Source organism: Saccoglossus kowalevskii, chromosome 8 (assembly GCF_978046115.1).
Source record: "Saccoglossus kowalevskii chromosome 8, keSacKowa6.1, whole genome shotgun sequence".
In the NCBI taxonomy this organism is placed as follows: Eukaryota; Metazoa; Hemichordata; class Enteropneusta; family Harrimaniidae; genus Saccoglossus; species Saccoglossus kowalevskii.
This window is the reverse complement of record NC_140648.1, coordinates 18866797-18890561: the sequence shown is the minus strand read 5'-3', so window position 1 is coordinate 18890561 and position 23765 is coordinate 18866797. Positions and strand designations below refer to the sequence as shown.

General features: G+C 36.5%; 1 protein-coding gene across 1 annotated transcript; it reads right to left on the bottom strand.

Annotated features, from left to right (window-relative positions):
* Nucleotides 1-6894: 6894 nt before the first annotated feature.
* On the bottom strand, nucleotides 6895-7680 carry LOC144349439 (protein PERCC1-like). The gene has a single exon (XM_078007991.1). It carries the CDS (start codon nucleotides 7678-7680, stop codon nucleotides 6895-6897), a length of 786 nt encoding a protein of 261 aa, XP_077864117.1.
* Nucleotides 7681-23765: the final 16085 nt, after the last annotated feature.

The window sequence follows — 23765 nt, the reverse complement described above, 5'->3', positions numbered from 1 at the left end:
GTACAAATGATCTAATCATGCAATATGTAAAAACAATCTAATCATACAATATGTAAAAATGATCTAATCATGAAATATGTACAAATGATCTAATCATGCAATATGTAAAAATAATCTAATCATGAAATATGTAAAACAATCTAATCATGTACTATGTAAAAATTATCTAATCATGAAATATGTACAAATGATCTAATCGTGCAATATGTAAAAACAATCTTATCATGCAATATGTAGAAATGATCTAATTGTGCAATATGTTCAAATGATCTAATCATGAAATGTGTACAAATGATTTAATCATGCAATATGTACAAATGATCTAATCATGCAATGTGTACAAATGATCTAATCATGCAATATGTAAAAACAATCTAATCATGCAATATGTAAAAATGATCTAATCATGAAATATGTACAAATGATCTAATCATGAAATATGTAAAAATGATCTAATCATAAAAATATGTACAAATGATTTAATTATGCAATATGTAAAAATGATCTAATCAGGAAATATGTACAAATGATTTAATCATGCAATATGTACAAATGATCTAATCATGCAATATGTACAAATGATCTAATCATGCAATATGTACAAATGGTCTAATCATGCAATATGTACAAATGATCTAATCATGCAATATGTACAAATGATCTAATCATGCAATATGTACAAATGATCTAATTGTGCAATATGTACAAATGATCTAATCGTGGAGCATGTTCAAATTATCTAATCGTGGAATATGTTTAAATGATCTAATCGTGCAATATGTATACAGGTTTTTATCCTCGCGTTATTCGTTGCACAATATGGCGCAACATGCCACCGGGTGTGTTTTGAGAACACCGTTCATCATAACGTATTTTTGAATCAAATAAAAATGTATGTGTGACATTATTGAGAAATTGATGTTATTTTGTAATAAGCGTTTGCTTTCTCGTGAATGATGCCGACTAGTCTGAACTTGTCCGTAAAAACTCCGCCAATAGCGCCGCCAGCCCTAAATCTTGTGTATAATTGTGGGAAATGGACGCATTTGATATAATTGCAATTGCTTAACAACTATGGAACATAGAAATTCATATACAAAACAAAGCAAATACCACCAGTTCACACAATTACACTGGGACAGTTTAAAAGCCAGCATGTCGTGTTAATTTCGAGTTTTGCCAACACTGTTTGTTAAAGAACGGAAATAAAACATGATGTCATTAATATGTACATACGTCTGGTTTCACACCGAAACTGGCGAAGTGGCGAAGAGTTCAATTTTGATGTGATATCTTGTTTACAGGTTTAAAGAGCCAGGAGTCGCTGTACCGAGTCGTTTTCGATATGAGTCCCATGCGACGCGTGTAAAAATATATTCGAACGACTGTGTCGTTTTTAAGGAAGTTCAATGTCAAACGTATACAAAGAAAGCCAGACTAATATCCTAGTTGTCCTGCCATGCTGGGGAATTCACTTTAAGTTTATTTGATACACTTTTTTTACTAGCATTCATGTATTAAATTATAGTGCACCTTTGTCAAGAAACTGCCTGTGTCACTCGATTGATTATGATGCAAAATTGTACATTCTGGTCAAATCGAAGTATAATTCATATAATACCATAATGCAACACTATAAAAGCGTCACCATAAACTGATATACGATCGGAAAGCAATTTGTTGTTCAACTCCTCATGATAGACTTTCTGAATATTCACTTCGAACCGTGTTTTTACACAGGCCAAACTTATACAGTCGCTAAAGGTGTACAGAGTGATCACAACTCAGTACGTTGAGTGGTGCAGTGAAAATATAAAACCTATTTATATAATGCAGTCAATAATGTGCATTTACATATATTTTGAGTCATTTTATTCAAATGAGGATGTCATACCATGTAATGTGAAATATATAATAGTGCGAATGTATATGTATTTTTGGAAAGCAGTGTATTAGTATTTATTTCCAATGGATTAAATGAAATGCACCTTGTAAATAATACTATCATGGTAAAATGGCTTCACCATAAATAATGTAATGTCATTCATATAATTGCCAATAATTGTAATTGTACATATGTTTAAAACGACAAAAACTTGTTTGCAAACAATGAATATTCAATTGCCACAATTACTGATTATTTAAAAGGTATGCGATATGCAGGTGGGTAAGAGTTAATCGTAATGTATCAGAACATAAAGCAAATTTAGCAAACTTTGATCATTTCACGCACATGACGAGCATTACCGTGCTCCACCCGGTTATAATGCTTGTTGTAGATTCAGTGTTATCCAGTTGAATGCCGCCGAGGAGATTCTACAGACCATGCACGGTGGTACAGCTCGGCAGTGATAAAAGATGGTGTTTTTATAACAGCATTATCAAACATATTAGATTAGATTGACTTGAATTCAAAACAGTTACCAGTCGTAGTCATATGATCGTTGTACGTAGCAAATCTGAAATTATATTCTCATACCACTGAATTAGCAAACACAAATATACAGTTAGTGTGCATGCTATTTCATAAACATTAATACACATAGATTATAAACCTTTCGAGTAAGCTTAGTTGTGACCCCCCCCCCCTCCTACCTCACTACGCAAAGCTGTGTTAACATGTACCCCAATGCTACACACGCTGTCCTATTAGTGATGACTGTTACGATGTAGTTACGTCGTTAGCATATATGACATTAAGTACTGAACATTAACGTATTCTTATCTTTATTTTGGTGTCTTATCGCGACATATTTCCTAATGATAAACACGCATGCGCCGTAACTTTTCAATTTGATGCTTGGGTTCATTTTAGTTAATGTTTCGTAGTTTTTGTGAATTTACATCTGTACTTTCCCAAGTCAGTGTTGTGGCAATAAATACATAATATCAAATTGACACGTTTGGACTTGTATTGGTTTGCCATTTATCCTATCTTTATGATATGTCATAGCTCATTCACAGCTTTGAAATTTGGAGTGTAGAGGGTCAGAGACGCTCCCGTATAAAACATATTCCAATGTACCCGCGACGTTACGTTACAATCTGTTCCTACACATGTGCGCATGTGCGAACAGAATAGGTGGTCAATCTGAATAATTGATCTACAGATATAAGAGTTATTGTTTGTTAAGATTATAAGAAATTGTCAAATCATTGCGTAATCATAGAACGGTTGAGACAACGTGCGCAGAGGATGACGACAATTTCATCGCCAAATGCGTTACATACCTAGCAGTGGTTTTTCACTGAAATGTTGTCGGTGTCAATAAAGTTTAACAAAGACATTGGTAAATTACTGTCAAAGTCACGGCAGTTGTAAATACGTCTGTCACTGTTTGTTTGTTCGAATAAAGTTTTCCTGAATAATTAATCACGTTATCTAGTTCAGTGACAGAATGCAAAGTCCTAGTTCGGATTCTCGCAGCTAAAACCTGAGTCCGTAAATAGATAACGAAGTCATCGTCATGGTAACATTGTTGCGTTATGTTAACACAGACACTATCCTAACTGTACGTTGTATCCCAATGCAAACACGGTTGCCGAACTTTGAAAAGCTAAACAAATCTAGTTGTCACTGCAATGGCATGATACACTAAGGTACACAAAAAAGTAGAAAGGATGTAGGAATTCAAAAATCACAAAACCAGTGTGAGTTATGCATTTGTTGGATTTTTATTGCTTTATCCATTATACAATCATGCCAGTTAGAGATAAAATACATTTTCGATAACACAAGGGAACGTTAGTGACCGTACTTACTAGTTTTAGTTCCCGAACTTACTATATTTCACAATTCGTACTAATTTTTCACAGTACGACCAAGACTGATTGGCTGACAACGTTACTGTCACATACAATTATTTCCTAGGTAGAATTGTATTAGTGGACAAAGAACTAAAAAGAAATTCTCATATATATACATGTATTTCAATGACAAAATTTGGGTGATATAATGTGGACACTCGCATGGTTTTCTATTGTTTGTCTTTGATTCACTCTGTTAATATTTCGGAGCTCCATCACATACTAAATTCAAATTACAGTGAAAAGTAAACAAAAATAAACAAGCACTCTGCTAGGCTGTACGAAAATAATAAAATAAAATGTGCAACTTGGATGTAAAAAGTTATTCTAGAATCTCCACATGATTTACCATACATACCGTTCTACAAAACCGGATTCCGTGTTTATGTGAGAGGTTTTTTTAATGTGAGAGTCACTTTACTATAAGTGCAATTAAGATTCTACATTTTTAGAAATAACTTGAGTTTCGCAGTTTGCTAAGGAAGTTCTAACTGAATTAACTCCTATAGTTTTGTTTTCATTCCTGAGATAAGCAAAATAAAATAAAACACATGAATGTACGTGGGTGTTTATGTTTAAATTGGAGATTATCTCATTTCCGCTCTTCAGTTAATAAAGAAGTTTCAATCTTTTTAAGGGAGTTTTTTTTAATTTGATTTAAATTGTTCACACGGTATAGACAGTGAGTTTGTCTATAAAATACCAAATATTTTATATATTTTATTGTTCTGTGATAATGATGCCAGAATTAAAAAAATACTTCAATTGACTAGGTTTAATTACGTCACTAAACACTGTTGTTTATCAACAATCCCAGGTAAATTGTTGTAGACAAACAAGACACCAACATATTATAGTGAACGTTTCACAGGACAATTAAATGAAGATTCCGACATCGTCTTTTAAAACTAAATTATTATTTCATTATTTAAGTACAAACTTCTAAATTATTATAATATTTCTATTTTTAACTGTAATTTGAGTATTTTAGTATGTTCCACTTTTGGTGAAGCTCTGAAATTAACAACGACCGGCTAAATGAAAAAAAAAATGAAAAATTACACATTTTCCGGGAGACGAGAGTCCACGTACCTGAATCCATACCCTTGGTCGCGTGGATGGTGCTAAAAATACAACAATCTATTTCTACCTAAAAAAAGTGTCTGGTCTCTTTTCTCAATTTTTCAAGAACTGATACTATCGGTAAGTAAATAAATTTTACTGATAATATCGGTTCAATATCAAGAAAGATTCACCGAATGTTTCAAATAAGTTTTAACAACGTTGCGAGTTTCCTCGCTTGCAGTCATAACACTTAGTGGTATCAAAATGCTTCGTACGCCAAATTTAGATTGAAAACAATTAGTGATCACGAAATAACTTGGAAATACACCATTCACCACATCATGTCTGATTTCAATATATCCAAATATGAGAAACAATTCGCGCCAAAACACAAGCACGAATATAGTAAAAAAAATAAAGAGAAAATAAATTGTCTTGTCCATATGAAGAATGTGGTATGAGGATATGTTTGGACGGACAACGAAACTGGAAACGAGAATAATAACGAACTATAACTGTATATCAAACAGTTAATATGTATTTGGGAAGACTACTGCAATAATATAATTACACTGCATTAATAATGAAAACAGGGACAGAACTTATGAATACAAAACCACCCCTTCTTCATCACCGTTGCAACACAAAAGTTGGAACCATTTTGAACGATGTAAACAAATCACTCTGACAGGAAAAAAAGTGTAAGATTGGAGAAATGGACGTTTTTGAAGTTGTGATACCGAATATTAATTCTCACTTGTACTGCTACTATTGGCAGAGGATTTTTGTTCTGCTAACCCTAAAGTGGCGATACTTTTTTTCACTTGTTGAGTTGCGCTAGCTAACTAATTGCTTTTGACTTGGAGGTTTGATAGCATGTGCAGTCTCAAAAAGTGCGATAATTTAACAGCTTTTTTGCAAAAGTCTCACACTTTTTCTCCATGGCAGTGAATATGAAGTACACAAATATTTGAAATTATATATCTATTTGAAGTCAATCTTTATACTAGAAGTTTCTCTAATGAGAAATTGTCAACTGATTGCTTTCCTCGAATACTGTAATTTATTATAATCGAAATATGGCAGTATCTTACGTTGTTATTTTCTCTTGAATGTAAGATAAATGATTTGACAAATATTACTCTTTGAAAATGGACAAGGATTGAAAAAAGAAATTTCTATTTTTACTATTCATTACATTTCTACAGCTGTGTAAAAATGCGCGATAACTAAAAATTAAATTGAGCTGTGGGTAGCCTGTTGTATGTATAGTCTTTGAGACTTCACATTGTTGGGAAATATATTTTAAATACTAAATCTGTCTAACGTATACAAAAAGCAACTTAGTTGAAGAAAAACAATTTCCGAGAATTATATAACTGTTAATTCTTAAAATTGCAGTGTTGCGTTTTTCGGTCACAGTTTTCGTGGATTTTACATATAGGCTTTTCCGTGTACTAATTCTTATTTTTGATCTAGAAGACTGTGAAAACAAATGTATTCTACCAAATTTAAAAATAAAAAAATAAAAGTAGGACAAATATTAAAATAAGTTTGAAAAATAACCATAAATTGTCCCACTGTACTTGCATGATCCTGATTGGATTGGATTTAACGCGACCGTGGCACGGATTATAGACGAGTTTCCACAAGGAAAGAATCGACGTAAAATACAATAACTTCTAGGTGTGCCCTTTCCGAACTTGTCTGTTTGTCCGTATCATCAACAACTGGGACAGGCTTTATCACATGTTGTCGAACAAATATATTTTGTGCAATGTAAGCCACCGGTTACAATTAGGACCATAAACTGTCTAAAACTGTCTGCAGTCAAGGTCTTGTAGAATGTCGGTCACATTCCTCCTAAACTATAATAGCTATGATAAACTTCGCAAGTGTCAGTTCGCCGTAACACGACACCCAAGTCAAGTGCGTCGGGCCGATTCAATGCTCACTCGAATCAGTCTGACACACCGCTGAAAATGCGGCAATATTACGTGTTCAAACGGGTGGATGCACTCCCTAATACACCTGCACGTTAGTCATCGATTCTACGGACGTTATAGTTAATCGCTGCTCGATTGGTGGCAACTCGCTACTGCCTCCGTTGAAAGCACTGCCGCTGAAATTAGCTATGAGTTCACTGAAATTTGGAGTATTGGGCGGATGTGTAGTGAGGCCATTCTTTCTGACTTGCGTTGAGTTGGGTTCTTTAAAGAAACTCTTCGGTAGATTCCTATTCTGCCACGGGATGACTTGTTCGTATTTGCGCGCCTCCACCTTCGCTATCTTCTTAATCTTCTTGTGGTGCGAGTTGGCGAATTTACGGTGCTCTCGAATGTGTTTACCGACGGCGAATTCGAAGAGCTCGTTCAGCGGACCTATCCCACTAGAACCCTTGTCCTTTAACTCGTGGAAGTTCGTATTGATGACTACAGACCGTTTCTTATCTTTCCGAGTTGGCGGTAGCTCGTCACTTAGCGAGTCACCGTTCTGGGCGATTTTCAACAGATCTGCGTAATAGAGTTCGCGGCCGGATTTTCCTGACGAAAATCTGTCCTCGTAGATATTACACGCGTCGTCGGCGTCTTTCTTTGGCCCAAAGTACTTCTGTATGTCAGCGTTCACCATTTCTGCGAAGGATAAGAGTTGCTGTGGGACATTTAGTCCGTTCTCCGCGTTCACGATTCCCGGGGAAATATCTTCAATGTCTTCCAGATCGCTCTCGTCGTCCGATACCCACTCGTCAGAGTCTTCCTGTAACCCCGCTAATAACATGCGACTGTCCGTAATACGGCTGTCCGCCATCATGTTTGCTACAAGTCGGTCACTTCAGCTCAACAGCTTGCTCATAACACGCGAGCACACATACCAGAAGGGGATGCTGGTAGCGATAACGTACTCGGCTCGGCTAATAATTCATATAAACGACGACGTCCACTGTACACAGACACAGACGGTTCACTGAGGCTTACTAACTTCTTTGCTGGCAGCCCGTACAACGCCGTATGTGTCAACCGACAGCTCAGTACTTAACGAATACCAATTTATCACCGTAAAGTATTATATACAGCTCAATGATTGGATAACGTCCAATGTCATCCAGCGATCCGGTGTGACGACGAGGCTTGTACCAAACCTGCAACTGACCTTACTACTTGAGTTGACCCTAGAAAAGATAAAGCACATGTTATATATAGTGTTAGTTTACACAATGATCAGAATAGCCCAACAGTTCCTGGATAGGTTACCTCCGACCCGGACCCTTTATTAATCTTGACTGAACCTCCTGTCCGTGTTGGCTGGTAACCACCACCCGCGCCATGTCACGATTCGCTAGTTCCCACGGTAAAACACGCACACCCAAATATAAGGTGGGTAAATTGATGCGCTATTCATCCTATGTGCCAAAAAACAAAAACAAAAACACACAAACACCATTGACTTAATAAATATGTAGTCGATGGGTCATTACGCATATTTAATCTAAAACTAAGAAATAAATTATTAAAAAAATGCATACAAATAAGCAATATGTTTGTGCATTTAGCCGAATTCGCTAAAATTGCATGTGGCTATGGTTTAAAATATTTTCTCATCACTGTGCTTCAAAAGCAAAACTTGGATTCTCAAAACTGAATAGAAAGTGGAACTGAAAACAGATAAATAAAAATTACAAAATAAATTCTGCTATGATTCTATCAAGAACTATAAACCCCATATTGGCCAATACACATAATTCACCGTCTCAATATGTGTACCGTTCCCATGTTTACAGCACGTTGCTACGAAGCCACATTGCCCTTTGTACAAAAAGGGGGCATATGTGAGCATTTATAATGACCGTATATATTATGCCACATTTTTAATATTTGTATTTATCTGATGTTAGATATGACCATACTGGCATGTTATGATGTTATATGTTATCTTAGCCTTGCTTTATATCATGCGAATACGCGTACTTGTATCTGTATGCAACGTTAGCAAACTTTCCGTTCAACTTGCACGAGCTTTCCCAGCGACTGAAGCGCAATTGCAGTTTCAGACAACCGTGTCACGATTAAGGAACCAAACCGTTAAAAATTACATTGGTCGAACTAGGTATTGACTTTTTGTATTTGTCGGTACGATAAATAGCTGTTTCCATGGAAATAACAGTGAGATGCGTAAATGTGGCAGGGACATATACACTATAGCACCACAATCGTAGCACCGTGTCGTACGTGACATGAGTCCCACACAACGCATGTAAAAGACAGTTATTCAAATAGATGCTAGAACTTTTTCAACGACATAAGTGTGTAATGCCCTGATAGTTGCTGGCATGTATGATAAATTGTGTTTTGCCATTTACTAAACAATTACGATAATTTTCTCAAAAAATATGCTGACAAAATGAACGAATTCTAGGTATTTGTGAACTTTCAGTTCACGGAAAGAACCACATTCCGGTTTGTTTTATCAGTTTGATTTCCTCAAGTATTCTCTCTCTCACGCTTACCGCAAAACAAATGTTGTTTTTTTTTTTTTTTGTTATTTCACAGACTACCTCGTACCTACAACTCACTGTAGGCATTAATATTACACAACACCCAACAACACTCATGTCATCATTAATTATACATCCACTTCCGGTACAAATCCCCAGCACGCAAAGAGCGTCGGCGACATTAAAGAAGCAGGTGTCAACACCGAATTGTAAAGATTGTCTATTTCAAAATCCATTTTGATGCAATTTATGACATGAGCAACGTAAAATATGACAACTCTCATTGTAAAATGACTAGAAACCATTGCCAACGACTCGCATTCATACTCGTCGTTATGTCAACCACTTAGATACATTGACGTATTAATTGTGTGATGATTATCCTTAGTAAATTGTTATTTTAAAATTTCTTTTAAAACAATATAGACATATTAACCGTTACTAAATGGAGGTGGAAATGCCGTCTTGTTGCTTGTTCTTAATCATGAGTCATTTTCGCTGCCATCGTGGTTGTTTTGCGCGTCGTAAACTAACTTAGGTGCCGTAACGAGGTTCAATTTCACGACGATGTAGAGGGTGCGCGAGATCGCATTGACTCGGAACGTACGGTGAACGTAATACAAAGCATATTGCGTAAAAATAATAATATTCATATCAATAACGAGACAGTTTATTTATGGTAATCATAATACATCATCGTGATACATGGAAGTTCAAGTGACCAGTCTGACCATTCGAAAGTATCTAACAGTCTCGTCGTGTGGTGGCGTAATAATCAGTGTCGCCTGTGTTATTGATTATTCGTGCTTTATTGCCGATTAGTAGCTTTTTAATTAGTAAAGTATAGGACATTTTTTTAATTATGTTGAATTCTTGATAATCCTGGTTAGGAAACAACGCTTGCTTCAAGTTTACTCAAAGTGAACAATACCCGTGTGAACAACCACACCAGAGGCGCGACTGATGCGGCTACTAAACAATCTAAATTCTACGATTGCGTCGGACAAGAAGTATGCGGCGATGGCTTATCGCATCGTCTGCCCACAAATTGTGTTTACAGTAAACACGGAGACTGTTTAAAATGATGCTTCATAAACTCATTTAAAGCCCACGAGTGTGGCGTTACATAATGAAACAACGAGAGGGGATGTTTGATTTGTCAGATAGCATCACCCGGTTTGTCAATATTGTCGTTAGTTTTAAAAACACATGTTTTACTTCCATATTGTGGATACAGTTTCTCATCATTTATCAGTGTGTATAAACACAGGCACGATGCCACGGTTAGAATTGTTGTTTTTCGTCATGTAGCGATAGAAACATTTACTATTATACGAACATGTCTGTTTGAAGAGCACTCCTGTCTGTTTGAAAACCGTATCCTCGAATACATTTTCTACAAATACAAGCTCCATCATGTATCGTTGAACGCATACCTACCTCCCTCCCTTCCAACCACATACTCAGTTCATACATTTAATGCAATGTGTTTACAGGTGGTACTAATATTCGATTCAAATATCAAATTGAAACAATTCATTTCGAAGCGATGTTAACAAGACACAAGCACTTCGCAAACATTAGATGGCGTGGGTATTTATTTGCTTCTAAGTTTATATGGATTTGCGGAATAATCAGGGAGAAGGCGTTGAAAAGGTTATTCGACAGCAAAGCTTATAATTAATTTTCAAAATAAGTCAGATATTATGAGTTCATTTGAGCTACTATTCATGTATAACTTTATATAAAAGTAACCCCACCACGTATTCTTGTCTACCAATAGAAAATATTTAAAAATTTAAAAGATGATGAACGTCAGAGTCCTGAATCAAGAATTAAGAAAGATAGGCATGCGAATAAGCTACATAATATACGAATCCGTTTGTTTTTTTGTTTTGTTTTTTCTTTTTGTGTTTTATTGTCAAACTGATATTGAAGACGAGATTCACCTTTTACCTGTAAGTCCAATTTATGCCAAACTTAGACTACGTTCCGTCTCATCCCACTTCACTATATCATCATTTTCCAAAGACAAATTCATGTGGGTTAATGAACAGTAAAATTGGGATATGGAAAAACGATCTGACTTTCCAGATGAACTTTATTATACATTTATTTTTATTTATTTTTTGATTTGTTATATAATTGTTAAGAAATACTAGTACTTCGCTCCACAAATATTCAAACTACTAAATTCATTTGTGTTTATATTACGTATTTATAAAACAGTTTATAGGCTGGTGACCCGATGTACTCATTAATAAATCTAATGCAACTCGTGGTACTGATATTTGAAATAATATCAATCTGATTCAAATTAAAACAACCCCTGATGAAGCGGTGTTAAGAAGACACAAGTACGTTGCTCGAGTGTAAATATTGAATGACTCGTCGGCGTGTTTATTTATTTGCGTTCGTTCATTCTGGCTAGTACTGTACGGTATTGCGTTATCTTTAACAAGTTATTATGTTGAAGATCCGAGTCAAGTGGCTTTCCGTGGACTGCACAGCATAACACGTGAAAACAAGACATGTTCGTCTTCGTACAATCAGCTAGTTTTCGACCCGCTCGTTACAGCAGCAAACACTGCAATCCACATAGCTAAGTGGGTGGGCAAGGCTACAGAAAACTGCGAAGACCCATGTGAGCAGCCACGCTGTCAATTTGACAACCGTGAACATAGGAGGTATTCGCGTTCAGACATGTAGCGTTCACATTATGTTTAAATTCCGTTTAGTAATCAATCACTGAATGCAACTTTAATATAACCAACCGCATTGGATATACTAGTATTTTCTCCAGGAGGACGGCGATAAAATGCGCATAAGATATAACCCATCATGCGCTTCAAACATGGCTGTTTTATTCCGACTAAAAATAATCCCATCACTCACATTCTTTAAAGCGGGGGGGGTCGTCACTTGCACATGCGTCAGATGGTCATAGCGTGTCATTGTTTACAAACGAGCGTCTACCCGTGAGCTTTTGCGTTTTTAGCGTGTGTTGTTATCGTCGCCTGGGACTCAATTCCTGCGCGTGCGCAGGTGACGATGGTTCATAATTTTTCACAGTAAGTTTCGTTTACCGTAAACACGAAAAAAATGAACTGCTTGGTATTGTCATGTATAACGATAACATAGATGGGTCAGTTTTTCAAAGGGTTTTCAAAAAGTGGTGAAAGCTAATTTATAATTGTTTATTTATTTAAAACTTGTCTCAGAAAACGAAATCCATATTTGGTAAGTCTACATCAACTAACTATATAATAGTTAATAAACGAGCAAATTTCTCTAATGTGACAAAGAGACTACATTTCCATAGACCGTCGATGAGACATGTTTATATGCAGTTTAGTGCACACAATTGCGATTAAATTTAGGTTGGATACAATCATATTTTAATTACTTGGAAATATCGGTGTTACCATAGAGTAAAGACCACCTGTACAATAAACTAGCGAAATAAAAGACAACGTATCTCTTCGAAGAATAGACAAGCCTAAGTTTAAAAAATATTAATTAAGTGATTTGAGGAAGATGGGATTCCATCTTTAAGACCATTTAATCCCAAGAATTTTCTTTTAATCTTGGTCGAGTTCATCGCAACACGTACGCAGTGGAAGCATTTAAATGCACCATAAGGGGGTAATTGTTGTCGATGTTGGCAATAGGAGATAAAGAGGAGGAGTCCAAAATCGCGATGTCTACTGGATATCTCAACTATGATAAGGCCAACATTAATTCGGCATGGGTGTGTAATGCGCCGCTTTATAATTGATCTTTGAAAAAAACAGCCACAGTCATTACGCAACGCGTTCGAATTTCATATATTTTCCTTGCGTCATGAATGCGTCACGTAGGACTCGCATCTAACACGACGCGGCGCGGTGACGGACGCTTTAAAGCGGAGGAGTGGTCACCTGGGCATGCGTCAGGTGGCCATAGCGTGTCATTGTTTACAAACAAGCATCTACCCATGAGCCTTTGCGTTTTTAGTGTGTGTTGTTATCGTCGCTTGGGACTCAATTTCCGCGCGTGCGCAGGTGACGACCCTCCTACTTTAAATGGCGCAGTGGTGACGACCGGGGCTGAGACCGACCCAGTTCAGAACTCAACTGAAAAGGTAACACACTCGCAGGGTTTGACGAACGTGAATATGTTTGTCACATAAAGATCGTGTCACTTTTCAGGCAGAAATATCTCTTATCCCTCTTAATAAGGGATATAAGAGATAAATTCCGAATACTGACCTTGAACATGTGTACGTTAATTGTTCACCTTAGTTAATGTGGGTAATAATTTCGATAACGCGTAATGCAACAGGCAGAATCAAACAAACATGTCCATGTATGACATACCTCAACTTCTATGGAGAAGGGTCTAGTTTGTCGGAATAATAATTTAACACTAAGATGGAATAAACAATAACGTCATTATTGTCTTTATCCTTATCGCTAGCCAGTAAGTACGGACGAAAATAGCCTTCAGTTATCTCAGACACGTACATAGATAACGAAAAAAGTGCTTGACGTACAACTGTCTGTGCGTCTGCCTGTGCAACGATTTTCATTGCGATTCTGGATTCTAGTCGTCGGCAATTTAATTCAATTCAATTCAATTTCAGTGGGGTTTTCAAAGTTTGGATTCTTGGCATTATTAAAATAATATCTCTCTCTATGTATTATATAATGGACACTGAATTACACAATGTAATTCATCTTCGACAACTGATTTACATGATTAACAGAACAGTTTGTCTTCTAGTGAAATTTGTGTTGTTCTTCGCCTTGTTAATAACTTTAGGTGATTCACATTTTTGATGTCCGAAAAAATAATTTTCCAAATTGAAATCAGTTTTCAATTTTCAATATATTCTTAGTAGTTTTTTTTTTCATTTAAGTTCCTGCTAACTGGATCTATATAAAGAAATTTGTCTTCAAAACAAAAAAATATTTTCGACTGAAATGGAGTGTATATAATATTTACATTCATACTAGTTCATTGTTTAACAACTTTGCTTGAATTTACTAAAAAAACACGTGTTTCTTTGGAACACATTTTATTAACAAGTTTATTTCTGACATTTATAAAATATCAAACATTTATCCCGGAAGATATTCGCAGCTCATTCAAAACCAAAGAAGATGTTTCCATTGGTTATGAAAGCCATTTGGTAACGCCTATTACCAGTTTTTTTTGTTTTTGTTTTCTTTTGTTTTGTTTTTTGTTTTTTTTTTGCGTATTTTCTAATCGCGTTATGATTGGCCTTATATTATTGCATTGGTTCAAAATAGATTTACAATAGTCTGAGATAGGTAATACTAGGCGGAGTTAGGGTTAGGGTTGTGGGTAGGAAGGAGGTCCGCATATTTCAAGGCTTCTTGTGAAGCATTGGTAAAAGAATGGTTATAAAAATATATTCATAAATGACGGCTATGCATTCATATTCTACATAAACGACAGCAATCGCAGTCATCTCAGTATTGGTGATCCATATTTTGTCTTGAACCATAATTCATAATCTGTTGGAGCGTGATTCTGATGACTGATTATAGATTCGTGAATTATCTCAACCATTTCACAAGCGCTGTATACGACTGAAATTTATAATTTATTTGACACACAAAAAGGATCAAAGAGTCACTTATATACTTGAACATTTAGAAGAAGTGAGTTTAGAAGAAAACTTTTTTTGCGTACACCATAATCACGCTGGGCCGTGCTACCGCCTCAATCAAATTGTTATGTCTACAACCCATCATTTCACGCACAGTTTAGAAAACTGAAATCAAAATCAACCAGGCTGCAATAAACTCGTATAAAATCATAATCATAAATATACAATCAATGCAGTTCTGTAAAGTAGGTCGACCGGAGATAGTTACATGCACTTCGTGGAAACCGATGAGACCCGTACATACGCAAGGGATGTTTGTAGTCGTGTTATCGTGTTAACATTGGCAAGAAAACTACACCTGGATCTAGTACGCTCATTGATGTTTAGTATGGGAGTGAAATCCATCATTGTCGTGGATTTCAACTACTAGTAAGTGGTTAAAACATTAGAAACTCTGGAAACTAGATCGGAAATGTTATTATTTATCTGATGTAATTATTGTTTTCCTTCGTTTTTTCATTTACGTAGATTTTTTCACGATATTAATTTTTTTATAAATATTTTTTAAATGTTTTCTCAATGCAGACTTTTTTTTTCACAATTCACCATCTCCGACCCCATAGAGCATCTCTTAAATCTGATAACTATTGCAATACTAGTATATAAATCCTAGCTGTTGCGTGACAGTGTTTGTTTTAATATTTGAACTAGTGTGCGAAAATTACATACAAACTTTGAACAGGGAACGCCCAAGAAAAATAGTGGGCGGCGGAGAGAAGATATTGGTATTCAGTTATCCCTGATGGGTAATTGACTTGTGCACATAGTTGAAAATATTCACCACATACCCGCAAAATGATGAAACTAGACCAGTGTAATTCTGAAACAAGTATGGCGTATCATGTCATATTACTGTTTCTGTTCCGCATTTGTTACAATGACAATATGGTTTCAGCTGCCACTATGCACATCTACCAGACCAGAGTGCTTTGGTAACTAAAACACGGTACAGTCTGCTCCACACCTGGCCGCAATGATGACTAATTTACACATCAAAAATGTGGTTCATCGGTGATGAGAGGGGAACAAAGCGCGCACATGACCGAGGACCGTCCTTGATGGGTAAAATCTATCGACCGAACATGTCTGGTGTTGAGTGAGCGCCTCTGTGGTGCTTGTATACACGGCGGGAGCGGAGTTCAACGAGGAGCCTGTATACTTCAAATCGCGCCTCGCATACACCGGAGCTATGACAAACAATATTCCTCGCATACCTTATTACGAATACACGGGCTGCGCGCTAATCGTATGACAACTTTAGCAACATATAAACAGTACCGAAATGACAGGCCCGGCATACTGATGAGAGTAAAACCTCGGTTGAATGTCAGATTCAGTGATACAGACACCCAATCTGATTATGTTGCTACACCGGATAGGCTGCAAACACCGGCACGCACCTAGTGCGTGGAAGCGCATTTCAAAGTTATCATAGGGTTTATTCGCTGAATGATTATCGTAGTTTACCACACAGTGCAGTAAAAAGAGAAATGACAAGGTTTATACACTTTACCCAAGCAGTCAATAAATAAATACAACTGTAGTCAACTACAGCACGCCAATATTTTGCCGGAGTTTAAGCTGAGGAACATTAATCACAATTGAGGACAAATTTAAAAGCAACTAGCCTTGTGTGATCAGCAAACACAGAGCACAAATGTTTAACGACCATGCAACTACGTGGCATTAATCATAATCGAACAAAAATTTTAAAGCAACTAACAGCCAGCGTTAACAAACATGAGCGAGAAATGTTTGATGATGCAATTCTCACCCTTCTGATCAGTTGGTACGGCAACTCCACGTAAGTTGAGCGGTGGACGTGTTTTAGGTCGGTATCCATGAGAGAGGTGAGGCCCACAGAAGAACGAGCTGACGTTTTATAGTAAGGTACAAAGAGTTCTATGGTATTTCTGTCTCAAGCCCACTAGTCTTGAGTGATATGGTGAAGTAGGCGACCCTCCAGCTCTTCTTCGCCGAAAAGAACACCTGTGGGTGTTCGATATAGTATAGTAAATTACTGCTGTCTCTTTGACGCGATTCACCAGACAAAGCTGGCTTAGGCACAGTTGGTGAAACGCAAACGCTGGAATTGAACATTGAATCAATGAAAAACATATTATGAATAAATAATATATAAATGCGTAGCCGCTTTAGGAGTAACTAATTTAATAATCGGGTTAATTTTCAATCTATGCAAATATTAGCTGCCGTTTAACATACTTATCCAGTGTTGTGAAACGTCTGCTACGCCGTATTGCCCATACTACGTCTAAATCTCGGGAGGTGGGTCTTGAAATAAAAGTCCTCAAAATATCTACTCTGTAAATTTTGAAAATATATATTAATCGCGTTTAAAATTCGATATTTATTCTCTTGTACGACCGGCTTATCGGCGTTTTTCATCAAGACCATCAAACTTCAAGTATGGCAATGTCGTGGCAGAGTCATCTCCGTTTCCCCATAAAAGTAAATCTGTTTGATATACATGTACTTATAACAATGTGGCTTCAAACACGTTTACCTGGAGTCTATAAAGAGCGGTTTGATATGACAGGACACTGTCAGCTACGCACTATGACCATGGAGATTATGAATTTGTACATTGGGACCGACACGCCGAAGTTCTCGTGATAGCATTAAGTAACGACGTTGTCTGAAGTTGCGAGCTAAGAAATGTAGAAACCAAGACAACTGTTGATTTCCTTGACTTGAGTGTCGCTGTACCATGGAGCTCGGGCGATGGGAATTCATTGACATGTGCTGGTTGCGACGTACACGTACGTTTGGATATGACTGTGCAAAAATATAGCCTGAGGTAGGGGCAGGAAAGTCTGAAATCCAGTCAGGAAGATTTTTGTATTTATTGTATCACACAGTCCGGGAAGCACATACCAATTCAAACCGTATAAAGTGCAATTATCAGCCTAATAAGGGTGTGGCCACTGGTATCTATAAATTTCAAGTTGTATCCTAAATTTGAAATAGGGAATTACAATTAAAAATGGGAATTAAGAGTCGTATGTTCTGCTGCAATGAGAACGTTTCTGGACACACGAGAACTAATTCTCTGTAATAGCTTTAATTCGCAACTGTGGTTTTCACTACACCCCCGGCTGGCATCTTCCAAACTTGTGATAAAATACTCCGTGATCGGAGGGTGAAAAAGTAACGCGACTTAACTGAAGAACATTTGAATAAGCTCGGGCACTAGGCACTTGGCGTGAAGGGCAAATGTAATGACGAGAAATGTATACTATACTTGAAATAAAATAAAATAAATCAGTGAATCATTTCGACTCACCTTTGCAAGTACATGTAGTATATGTAAGTACCTTGTGCTCATTGTCAAACACATTTTATACACCAGATGCTATGCTCATCAAATGAATACAATTAATCAAACCTGGCCTTCCTTTCTATGTAGTACCAGATTCGAAAGCAAAACGGTTTAGCCAACAAGCACATAGCATGTCGCCCATGAACTGGGACCGCAATTGAACATCCCATTCAAATCAAACTGTTTTAATGTGACAGAACTGCAGCTGCTGGCAAAGCTTGGGGTTACACTTGATGCATATGGGTGTAAACAGGCTGTATTTGACCATTTGTGGTAATAATGATAGCCGGACGAGAGTTCAAGTTTGAAAGTTGCACAGCTGCAACGAAGATCATAAAAAACACCCCTTCAGTAATTATTGTATTTAACCTACTGGTGGAGTATTTAGTCTTTGATTTGTCACATAAAGCTGTCTGCATCGTCAGTGTATTAATATTTCATTGTCATCTTCCTGTTATTATAGGAATTTTATAAAAGTTACAGTTAGGTTAATATTCTTTATCCCACCATCGTTCTCTTGTAACCTTCGGCAACCCCACCATTGCTTTGTGTGTTAATATCGGTGTAACGGCGAATTAATGCACACACGTAGATGTAAACATACATTGACATCGAGATCGCATTGACATCAGTTGCGCAAACTATGCATATCCTAAATGGAGTGGACGCGCTGCTTTCGAGACATGCGAGGCACTTAAATCAAAGTAACATGTATATGGTTTCAAACCCTTAACTTGTTTCAGCAGAATACTTAACCATGGAAGGAAAAAAAGCAACAACAACAGACACATGTTGATTGATTCGGGTAGCGAGAAATCATTGACTTAAAGTAAAGTCAGTATACATTGTACACACGTGTGAACAGGCACCCAAATGTTAAGGATAAAGTAAAGCCATGGGTATTATAGTATTATTTTAAATTACTCTGCTACTCCATCAAGATCATTACAGATAATCCGAATCACAAATGCATTCAAAGGCGACCGTCACAGCTCTAAAGACCAGTTAACACGTCGAGGCAAAGGTACAAGCAACGTGTGCGTTGCCTCAGTTGTATGATTTAAACTCGTCGCCAATACTTTATACGAAACGTTGATTGGAAGACAGTCTTGTCGTTTTTTTTTTTCATGCACCTCGTCGCCCGTCACCACAGTATGAACGTTTTCAATATCTGCCGGACTGCTACAAGAATGAGTATGACGATGTTACGAAAGGGAGCTGTAGCCGTGCTGGCTAAATCGTCGCCAAAACTAAATGTTCATCTTCGTATCCCATTTTTCAAATTGAATGTTTTGATTTCATTGCGAGCCATTTGAAACATTTGACAACGTCAGATTTGGTTTTATGTAAACCTCCATACGACGACTTACCATACTTGTTCATACACCAGTGTCCAGTTATCAACAGATACAGCTAAGCTAATATTTTCCACGCCGCCACGATATGCAACGAGATAGCAAAGTATTCGATTGAAAAGGGCAAGTAGACATGTATAAGGAGGCTATTCAAATGAAGTGCCGTAGAATAACAAATGTCGCCAACAGACGACCAAACAAAAGCTTCCAAATATTTATACATTGCCCCCAAGCCTGTCCATTCGTGCACCAGTTTGTCAAGAATAACATTTGCAAACCGCTTTTCACACGTATGTAAACCTAGTTATAACAAGCGCAGTTTATGCATACCGTCAACGTACAAGTATAGTGCAATTTTAACAATGAAAAATCTAATTGGTCAATTGAAGGCTAAACTGTTCATGTTGGACAATTTGTAACAATGACATTAATCTCAGGCACTGTCAAAAACTGGTCATGACACCAATGTTAAAATCTGATCAAATCAACAACATTAAAATATGTAATATCACGCAATACTAGAAGTTGACAGAAATATGTCGTATAAACTTCAATGTATCCACCCAAAAACTTTGTTTTGTGAGTTATGCTTGGAAAACAGCCAAATTACCATGGCAACGACATAAACAAAAACTTTACAGAGTGTGAATTGAGGATGGTGAATCTTCATTGTTGGTGTATTGGCTGAACAATCAAGAGTTGTGGGACTTGATAACCGATTGACTAGAAAAGCGTGGCCAGTTTATGAAATAGATGATCGCTAAAACAACCTACCAAGCTATAGATAACACATATATGTCTTACCTGGTGCGATGTGCTGCCTTACATGATAATTGAAGGTTTAGATATGCGTGTAGTTTTAAATTTAACCGAACAAAGATAACTTATTGTTATAAAGTTATAAAGTTAACTTATTGACAACCATGACAATACAAATCTCTGGTTATCTTTATGTCACAACGAACAGCAGAGTCAGGTAATGTCCAATAAGATTGTGACCGTGATAACGCACGGCCAACAACTTGACGCGCTATCATGCCATACATGGGTGGTTTATTTGACTAATTGACAACTGACTTATCATAAGCATAGTCCACGACTTTGTGTATTGATTGCCTTTAAGCTAAGTTCATGTGTGTTTTTGTAAGCTAAATAATAATCCAAATAATGCATATTATATATCCATGAATATAGAAGTTTCAAGTGCATTGCTAGCTTGAATTCCGTAAATTAGACTTGAAATCTAGGCATTAGCAATGTGTTTCAACATGCTGCATATTATACTAACACAAACTTGTATGTATATGGAGTTGTGAGATTTACATAATTGGACTACCTGACTGTATATGTGGGTGCGTTACCAAAACACTGTGCGAATAGTGTGATATCAAGGTTGGTAAGGACGAGCAGTTCATTATAGATCATTGTGTATCAAGTCCTTAATGAAACGTGTAAACGTATATCCAGAGTAATTTCTTGATTTAAATTCAGATTTATTTATCTAGTAAAAGTTCGAAATATTTCTCAATCCACCTGTACAAAAAGTTGCATGTACGTAACACGTCCAATGCATTCAATGAACTTTTAACATCAGTAGTCAGTGCACTTCGACTAAACACAATACATTGGATGTTTTTGATGTTCATCTCCAGATGTTTTTAGAGATACCCTGACAAAAAGTATTTTCTGCATAATGATGTTCCTATGTGGTACAAGCAGGCGCGCTCGAGATACACGGTCAATGTTCTTGCCGATCGACCGAGTTATCAGATGGCCAATTGTTGCAATCGTGTTCGCTTACAACCCACAATGTCAGGATTGCATGAAATGGAAATAAAAAAATAGATGTAAAACAAGTAATTCAAACAAAAGTCGAGTATATATATTCGGAATGCTACTAAATTACACATACATTTGGGTCTGGGGTGTTGAAAACAAGGCTACGTCTAGTTTAAGACTCTAGTTTAATAATGGATATGCAAAATGGCAAATAATACGATCTTGTCCTTTCTAACAGTATGTACTGCAAACATTACTCTAGCGAGCTAAATATATGCTAGAGAATATAAAAAGAACGTGATGATCCGAGATTTTGAGTATGATATAACATTCCACAAGGTTCAATAAATTATTTGTACGATCGATATTACCACCTATACACCTAGGTATTAATTATAGCAAGTCTCAGTGTAAACTATCAAGCCTATAGATCAATCTATACAGAAGATGTTATCATGTCATAAAATATCAATCTTGCTATGAAGAGCCGTCTTGTGTCAAAGTAGCGGGTTTTCTTTCCCAAAACTTCAAACAAGCCCTCAGCAATTGTGCAAATTTAAAAGATAAGAGTAGCAGCATTATTTATTGGAAATGGGTCAATTGGCAGTGAGTGTTAACCGTCTACATTATTGGCACACTAAACACGTCAAAAGACCTTAACCTTCAAATTGTGAGGTGAGTTCCGAAAAGTTTAAACCTAACTACATATTAACATACAAATGTACACTTCAGACCCATAGACAGATTTGTCCCGATTTTTAGTATGATTGAGCTTGAATGAGCAATTATTGTACCTAATGTTATATGGATAGCTCAGATAGTTAATTCTAATCGGACACTGATTTCTTCACTTTAATTTGTCTTTGAAATGTATTAACAAATACTAGGGATAATATTTTTCCATTTAGATATCAATGCATGAAGAAATATTGTAAATGTGATACAAAAGTTGTATTTATGATTGATGTACACCAACGCACATTTCATGAGTTAGACGATGAAAGCAACTGTACTGATAAGGACATTTTTAATTCCAATCATTTTTTGTATTCATGGCTAGGCTGTCAAATATAATATACGATTTATTGACATTAACCATATCACATAGTGTAAAACGAGTGGTTCTAACAGTGCCAGGTTAAAACCACTTCACGAGTATGGACATAAATGTAGCGTACCTGGAACTTGACACAAAAATTATAAATCACCGCATGTACTCTTCATTGACGTGGGCTTTATTTCACGACCACCTGGGGATTTTGGATTTTGGTAAATGCATTTACTATATTTGAGATAATCATCTCATTTGGTTTAACTAGAAACACTTTTCAGTTTGAAAATTAAATCAAGTATAAACGACTCGGAAGCACGGAAGCCCCCTCTTTCTATTTGAATTTTGTCGCTTACTATGATGAACTTGTTGATTGAAAAACTGTCAAGATTTGTTAAAGCCACTTAATGTTTGCCTGTTTCTTTTTTTTTATTTCTTCGCCAGATTGAAACAGGGGCTGTAATATGTTGCAATATGTTGACTAAACGTACAATGGAGAACCAATACGGCGAAGAAACAAGGATAACATTATAAGAGTAGTCATAATTATTTATGCTTTAATCAAACGAAGTCACTTTATCGTCTGATATCCACGTTCGCATAAAATTCAGATTCCTATCGTGAAGGTCTTGATGGTTTAAAAAAAAAATCCGGACTCAACGTTCAGTGGAAGGTAACACGAATTTACAATGGCGCCTTGATAATATACCGTGGGTAAAACATTATCCCGGGTAATCTGAGTGCCAACATTGGATGTCAGTGGGACAATTTAATGATAATTAATATAATACACAGTAACAGGAGAACACAGATGGCACATACAAAAACAGACTTTTGTACGCTAACGTCAATTCTTGTCATCTTCCACAAATCAAAGCTGCATATTATTTTCAGGCAGTTTTCGAACGTTTTTCACCAAAAGCTATAGCAAATGGGAAGTTATGTCTTTTTGATCCAAAAGAAATTGTAAACAACTTGCCTATCGGCTGAGGTCCGCCTATTTGTATAAAACAATCAGACTTGCGGTTTTTAACAAAAAGTCAAAAACATCACTTTTAACCAAAAATGACAAAAATATCTAAATTAGAAAATTGAAGATATCATCATGAAATGAACAAATCTGAGGGATGTCCACCTGAGCTACCTATGTGTATACTATCAAAGCAATGGGACTAGCTGTTTTCAACAAAAGAAGTCGA

Bases quoted from the DNA above. Each gene is read 5' to 3' on its own strand.
- LOC144349439 (XM_078007991.1), bottom strand. From the start codon at position 7,680: ATGGCGGACAGCCGTATTACGGACAGTCGCATGTTATTAGCGGGGTTA.